The sequence below is a fragment of the Gavialis gangeticus genome, unplaced genomic scaffold (genome assembly GCF_001723915.1).
Source record: "Gavialis gangeticus isolate Ggan-Ray unplaced genomic scaffold, GavGan_comp1, whole genome shotgun sequence".
NCBI lineage: Eukaryota > Metazoa > Chordata > Crocodylia > Gavialidae > Gavialis > Gavialis gangeticus.
The window spans coordinates 79300819-79308950 of NW_017729032.1; the positions used below are offsets into that span (position 1 = coordinate 79300819).

At 40.9% G+C, this 8132-nt stretch overlaps 1 protein-coding gene across 2 annotated transcripts in view; it reads right to left on the reverse strand.

The window, feature by feature from the left end:
* Positions 1-8132, reverse strand: part of DIAPH3 (diaphanous related formin 3) — a 562409-nt gene that overhangs the window by 259965 nt on the left and 294312 nt on the right. For both annotated transcript variants that reach the window (XM_019525253.1, XM_019525252.1), the window contains one exon: positions 4239-4478. In XM_019525253.1, coding sequence (XP_019380798.1) covers positions 4239-4478 — 240 coding nt within the window. The remainder of the gene's footprint in view (positions 1-4238; positions 4479-8132) is intronic.

The window sequence follows — 8132 nt, forward strand, 5'->3', positions numbered from 1 at the left end:
CACACACACACATACTTACACATACATACACACACACACACTCAGAATTTTCCTCTAAGATAAAGCATAACCAACATCAAGTAAAGAGGCACCATTACCTCCTTACATCTAATCCTGTTGATTGAGCCCAAAAACTGCATTCCCTTTAAAAAAAAAAAAAAAAAAAAGAAAAAACCTACACCACAGTACAGACCCATGCTGAGTCTATGATCCCCAAACTCTCCCTGCCGTGCTGTCATCCAACCAGTTGTCACCCATTTTGTATTTGTGTTTTTGATTATTCTTCCTGAGATGCAGCACCTTGCATTTGTCAGCACTGAACTTCATCCTATCAGCTCTAGCCTTCCACTCTATCAGAAACTTTCTAAATTGGGCTCATATCTTCCAGTGTGCTTGCAATCTTTTCCAGTTTGATGTAATCTGCTAATATGCTCAGGGAGCTCTCTATTCCAGGATCCAAATTATTAATAAAAATATTAATAAGCACCAGACCCCAGACAAACCCATGGTAAGCAGGTATGAGTTGGGTAGGTAAACAGTCTTCCACTTTGGGTTCCTATTCTTACAAGGGAAACCACATTTGTGTCCTCCTTCCCAAAACACGTTATGGTTTGCTGGAAGAGAAGGTATTCTCTCCCTCCTCTACATAAGGCCCCTGGTCCTGCCAAAACCCTTCCCTCTGTTATTTCCTAGGCCAGGGATGGCCAACCTGTGGTGCACATGCTACATTCTACAAGTGACATGGGCAGCCTTTACATGTGGCACACCACAGATCACTGAAGGGACAGGCAGCACAGCAGAAGGTACAACACAAGGAAGAAAAAAGAGTAGCAGGCTGGGGGGCTGGGCAGAGAAGGGGGATCAAATCAGCATACCACAAAGAAACGTTGCCTCCGCCCTCCCACCTGTCTACAAGATTCTTGATACTTTAAGGCAAGTGTCAAACATATGGGTCATGGACTGGATCTGGCCCACAGAGCTGGGTCATCGAGCCTAGTTTGCCCTGACTCTGGCTATGATGTGGGATCTCCCTGCAGAGGCAGCCAAGAGTCGGCAATAGCAAGCTTCTTCCCACACTGCTACAGGGGGCAGCTTGGGTGCTTGCCTATCACCAAGGGAGCAAGCCACAGTGCCAATCTTGTTCCCACAGTGCTGCTGGGGTTTTAGCGCTGTGCTTGATTGCAACCATGGGAAGATCCCAGGCTTTTTCCTTCAGTGTTGTTGGGGCTACAGCACTGCAGCTCAGAACGAGGCACATAGCTGGCACAGATCTTTCCTGCCAAACACTGGGCTGCTAAGCCCCAATATCCAAGTAAAAGCCATGGTGCTGGAGCCCCAACAGCACTGTGGCCAGAAGCCCAGCTCCACAGCTTTTTCCCCGAAGCAGAAGTCAAGTATCCAGGAGGCTGGCCTTCTTGCCCCTGAATTCCCAACTGGCTGGAGTGGGTGTCACGTATGCCACCTGTATCAGACCAGCCCTGCACATCACAACATGAAGCACAGTCCAGAACTGGCCAAAATGGACACAGTGTGCACTGGATTCAGCATGCAGGGAGCAGAGAGAAAGGGGTCCATGGGACTAGCTTTGCACCATTCTTCTGACCCATGGACTGGTCCCACACCATTCATCTAGCCCATGGTGCCAAGTGAGTTTGACAACCCCACCTTTAGGGCAATGACCTAAAACAAGGACAGAGCACAGCTATTTTCTATAGCTCTTTAAAGGGCATTAGAAAGAACATATCCCTATGGCACATTCACAGAGGCAGAATTAAGGTTACATGGGTAACCTTAATTATTAAAGTTAAACATTAAATTTGGCATTTTTATTGTGCAGATGTGTAATACAGAAACCTAACAGAGAGAGAGTTTGTATTATTTCCTAAGAGTTTGTATTATTTCCTAATTTTGCAAGTCTTCAGAGAGGCATGGACAATAAAGGAATGATATATTAAATGGCCTAGTCACCAGTGCTAGGAACTTGCTGGCTTTGTACTATAAAATGTTGGGTCAATATTATATTCTGAAATGTCCAAAGACAGGTTTGGGGTTTTTTTAACCTATTTTGAGAGGTATGTTTTCTGATGAAATATACCTATGTAGAGAACTTGTAAGATGCACAGGAAATTGCTGAAATGTTTTGCAGCAGATGGATTGTCCAAACATCTCAGTCACAGGACTATGTAGATGCGTAACCTGTCTAATCTTCCCAAGCTATTATCCTAGGAATCTATAGGACAACAAGCATTCCTAAAATGACAGAGTAAGGAAGGCATCCAGCATTGGGCTTATTCCTTCCTTTGGAGCAGAAGTTTTGGAACTTGTTGTCATCCTCATCCACTAGTGGATATTGGGATAGTGAACGTGGGCAAGAGGTAACCACATTTTTGCCAATACCATGTGCATGGGAGTTTGCTGTTGATCACTGAAAACCATACAACTAGAAGGATTATATTTATGTTGATGACACCAGTTCTGGAACCCAGTGGCTTCCAGGGGCACACGCAGGGGAGATTGAACCCCCCTGTCCTTGTCTATATAGAGCATTTCTGACATGTCTGTCACAACTTGTAACATGGAGTTTATAGAATAACCAGAAAACTTGTGGGAACCGAACACTCATCCTACATGAAGTGATTTTATCTTGTAACAGCATGGTACACTGTTTGGGATATTCTGCTTATATTTGATGTGAACAGCATTGATAAACAGGAGTCAGTAGCGCATAAGAAACAAAGAATCAGAAAGCAGTGGTAACTTGATGAAAGTCAACAGCCTTTTATACAGAGGAAAATTACACTTTGTAGCAACACAATCAAAAATAAAAAAAATAGGGACCAAAAAAATCATTTAGTACATCCCTGTGCTCTTGGCAGAGTCAGATATACCTAGATCATACTAGATTGATACTTGCTTTAACTATGTGAAAGAAATTTCACAACTTCTGTAAGTAGCCTGTTCCTATGAATAACTATGCTTATAGTTAGAAATCATTTCCTAAGGTCTAACCTAGATCATATTTATTTGCAAATTAAGCCAATTATCTCTTGGCCAACCCCTGCAGACTCAGAAAACAATTGTTCACAGTCTTCCTTATAGCAACATTTTATATATTGGAAAAATATACGGTTGACTGACCACCCTCATCTTATCTTTTCTAAGACTAAACAAATGCAACTCCTTCAAATTTTCCTAGCGTGTTGTGTTTTCTCTTTATCATTCTTGTTGCTATCCTCTAGTATCTTTCTCTAACAGTTGGCATATTCAGTTTGGGGTCCATTATGAATGGCAGATTTTAAGTACTGCTGCCTCGCTGGATATTTTTCAAAACATACCATTTAAAATGTGGACCATTTCTCCAATTTAACAAGATCATTTTAAATACTAACAGTGTTTTTCAAATTCCTTACAACTCTTCCCAGGCTGGTGTCACCTGCACATTGAATGCAAAGTACGCATTTAAAAATCATCAAATTAATTAATGTAAATATTGGGTAGATCCAGGCTCAGGACAGATCCTGTGTAACCCCACTTGAAATGTCTTGACAATTGGAATCAAACACCTTTGATTATTGCTCTCTGATTCTGATCACCAGAAGTAGTTACCTTTCTTCATAAAGGACATTATTGTTCCGTTGCGTCTTCCTTGGATTTTGCAGTGACACACTGGGCATGGGAAGGTTGGAGAGTACTTCAGAAATGGGATGCAAATTTAGAACTAATTTGAACTGTAAACAGCCTGAAGATGACGTCTCTCAATGTGTTCATTAAACAGCAACCCCCTGAAGTGTTGTATAAATAAATGAAATTAAATACTGGAGTCAGGTAGGCTAAAGGGGGAGACCACCACAAATTAAAAGCTTCCCCTCTCATAACAAAGGCAAAAATATATGAATTGCTGTATTAAGTAAATTATCTTAGAATACAACATAGTAATGGGACCTTTTTGTAGTTTGGTTTATGTTTAAACTTTTACAAGCTTCTACATTTGTCATAAGTTGTACTCACACTAAATGAATCTTAATAACTGTCATTTTATCTTAAATCTGATGTGAAAAAGACTAGTTCTGTATTAAATTAACACTCTCAGAAATTATGACACTAATTGAAAGGTATACAACAATGAGACTTTAGAGATCTAATTACAGAGGAAATCAAAACAAGGAATTTAAGCACAGTAATACAGGAAAAAAGTGGAGCATTATGAGAATTGAACATGCATAAAATCTTTAACTCACTTTACAGAGAGAGCTGAGGTTAAATCCAAAGGTCTGTGCATTCCGAGAGCCGGCATTCATGTAGTTTCCCATTAACAACACTAGTTCCAGTAACTTGCTAAAGCTTTTGCTCTTCTTTATCTCTTCACAGGCAGTACTGACAGCCATGATGTCAGGTTTGATGTTGTTCACCTGCTCTTCAAACTGAAGCTTAAAGAGAATAGCACTGAGCCGTGGCCGTAGCCTCTTCACATTGCTCATCTGATTGAAAAGAAAATAGGAAATTTCCTTTAAAATTCATATTAGACTTTGGTACTGTACAAATGCATATAATCTAGGATGATTTATTGGTGTGAAAGACTTGAAGAAGCAATATATCTCCTATAACTGATAGCAAATGGATGAATGAAAGAATGAGGGACACTTCGGTAAGCAACTGAAATCCTGGCTTCTGGTTGCTAATAAGAACTGTTCCCTCTTCCCCCTCCAATAAGTAGTATGTGTAAGCAATAAAAGATAAAGTGTCATCATATATCATGTCTGTCAACTTGTATACTAAATCCTATAAAACTAATCCAAGTTTATGACCCAGTAGTTGCAAAGAAATAATAAAAAAGTAGTTTAAATGTTTTTGTTCCAAAAATAGCATTCATTTTTCACTGAAATATTTAACTAATTATTTTAATCACAGTCCAGCTTAGCTTAACAAAATAAAAGTAGTTTGTTAAGAAATATGAAATACAGCACACTTAAATGTAGAATTTGTTTCTATAATTTTAGTATATATCCCACCACAGCAGTTGGTACAATACAATTTGTTAGGCAAACTGCATGTTACTAAAAACACTAGCAATTGTTTTTATATGCAAGATATTTTACTTCCTTTACACTGTACTGATAGGACTTTTTAACATTATACAGCAACCTTCATGCATTTGAAGCCCCACTGAGGTCAATGAGTTATAACATTTTTTTTTTTTTTTTAAATCTCATTTGCTCTATGTACCGACTATGCAGTAGCACATTTCATTGCTCCTGAAGACCAAGCTCGTTGCATGTCAGGTGATTCATTCAAAGCTCCATTCCTCACCCCTGCCTCCCATCCTTCTAGTTCCCCCATCTCCCTTTTCCCTGCAACACCTCCCTCTATCTCTGTGCCCTGCTAGACCAGGATCACATGACCTGTCTCACCAATGGCAGGAACTGTCTCTCCCTTCGTTTCCTGAAGAATTTCCATTCCCCTTCTCTCTAAATCAGACTCCCCATCTGTCCCCACCAGATGTTCTTTGCATCTCCACTCTTGCATCCTTGGGTCATCCATTTTTGTCTACCATGCCAATGGTTCTGTTTGCACCCCTATTTCCATTTCCCCCATGCCAGCAGCTCTGTATCCTACTACCCAAATCCTCATCAAAGCTACTGGCTCTTCAACTCACAACAAGACCTCCCAGTCTCTTTTCTCCATGTTGGGGCTCTATGTATGCCAAATGCATTCCCTTAGTTTCTTTTCAGAAAGGATTTTGTTTGCCTTGCCATTACCTCTTCTCTCACTACCAGAGCATCCCCTACCTTGTATCCTCTCCACATGCCTGAAGCCATGCGACAGTTAACAATTCCTTCTTGTTCCACCATTTACAATTTACTGTCAGCTATTTTCCAAGATATAGGTCATTAAGTTTATCAACATGTTAAAACTTTTTGTTCTTTTCATTCTCTTAGCACAGTTGACCAGTAATACCTAAGAGTATCCCTGTGACACACTTTTACAGACAACTGCAGAAGTGCTTGAAGCTGTGACTGTGCTCAACACATTTTCCGCCTTTTACTTTTCTGCTTTCCCCATAATCAGTAGGACTCCAGTTAATGATGCCTACAAACATTCCCTAAAATAATGGAATTAATTAGATACAGCACTGAAAATTTACTGAGTGAATTATGTATATGAAAAGATGTGGGTGGATCCAGAAGTTGGGGGAGGTACAGAACTGACACAGTTCCTGCCAAAGCCACTCCTTTGACAAGGCTTCAAAACTTAGAGGCTTCTTCCCCCACCCAATCTTTTAGCCTGCTATTGAAAATTTGGCAGCAAGGGAAAGCAGAGGCCTGGAAGGTGGTGAGCAGCACCAGCATGAACTCTCTGGGATCCAGAGCCACACAAAAGCACTGGCTGACAGAGGCTGCACTGACGAGCAGGTAAACTCAGGGAGCTCATTGCACATGTGGTATACAGGGAGAGGGTATATAAAAGCACCCACCACACTCTCCCTGGATCTGCCCCCATAAACAGAGGTCAAGTTGAGTTTTTGGCCTACAAAATTACAATACCTTGCATATTAAGTATAGCAGCCCCAAAACCCAAAGTATTATGGAACATATATCCTGGAAGCAAGAAGATCCTGGATGCAATCTAAAATGACAGCACCACTTAGCATTTCCTTTAAGCAATGCTAAAGTACTAATCACTAGGAAACAAACACATGCCTATTAAGGAACAAATAAAACAAAGCAGACAGCCTGTGTTAAATACGCACAAAGTAGCATCCAACATCCAACCATATCCAGTGGTTCTCAATACTTTTAGAGTCAAGCCAGCCCTGGAAAAATGCAAGCTCCTGACTTTCACGTGTGTTTTGACTATGGAAAAATAATACAGCAAGTCTTCTGTTACAAAAAACCCAGAAAGACCACAACAGGACTGAATGCTTTTTACACTATGAATTCCTATTTTAAATCTCAGCGTATATCCTATGAATCATGTACAGGTGTTTGCATACCTAACAGCAAACAGTACACAGGTTGAGAATCAGTGGCTTAGTTCTTGGACTATGTAAATTCAGATTAAGTAATCATAGCAGGTATTCAAGAATAAGCCAGTTAAGTATCAAGTTGCACATTTCCAGGAATAACTCTGAAGCACAAAGACTACAGAAACTCCAGGTCATGTGCTTGAAAAATCTCTGAAGCTGCCCATCTCTCAAAAGATGTTTTGTTTAAGTTCTGTTTACAGTTAGTCCCAGTGAACCACACTCCACCAACCCTCAAAGAAAATCCCCTTTAAATGCTCTTTTTGCTTTGAGCCCACAACTAGAGCAAATGCAAAGTGGGATTTCAGTTTTGATTTTGTTGTTAGTTTGGTTTGGGATTTTCTTTTGGTCTGAGGGTTTTTTTTTCAGGGAAGAGAAGTACACCTTTTCTATATGGTTGGAATGTATCTATTCCAACCATATAGACTTTTCTTTTGGTACAATTAGTTAAAATTATCTCCTTTAAATACTGGGGAACAAAGCCAGAAAAATCTCTTATTTACCTGATTTGATCAAGCCAACACTACCTTCTCTTCCACTGCCTCAAGTTCAAGCTTCTTATCCATACCCTTGCAAAACTCTGGTCCTCTACTCTTCTGATTCTTAGGCTCCCCATGCCCCTTTTGATATGCAGTGATTCACAACGATATTTCTTGATGCCTACAAGACCGCTCCTTCCGTTACAATTTCAACTCTTTCTCCTGTACCAGTACCATTACTCTGAGCTAGCACACAAAGACACTGCCTTCTCCATAGGTACATTCTTTAATGCATCTATTCCAACCATATAGAATCATAGAATCAATGAGTAGGAAGGGACCTAGACAGATCATCTAGTCCGGCCCCCTGCCATGGGCAGGAAGGAGCACTGGGGGTGGGAGGAGTCATAAGACCCCAGCCAGGTGCCTATCCAGTCTCCTCTTGAAGATCTCCAGGGAAGGTGAGAGCACCACCTCCCTGGGAAGCCTATTCCAGGCTCTGACCACCCTTACAGTGAAGCAGTTCTTCCTAATATCTAACCTAAACCTATCCTCCCTCAGCTTGTGGCCATTGTTCCTAGTGACTCCAAGGGGGGCCCTGGTGAACAGACTTTCCCCGAGTCCCTGCTGGT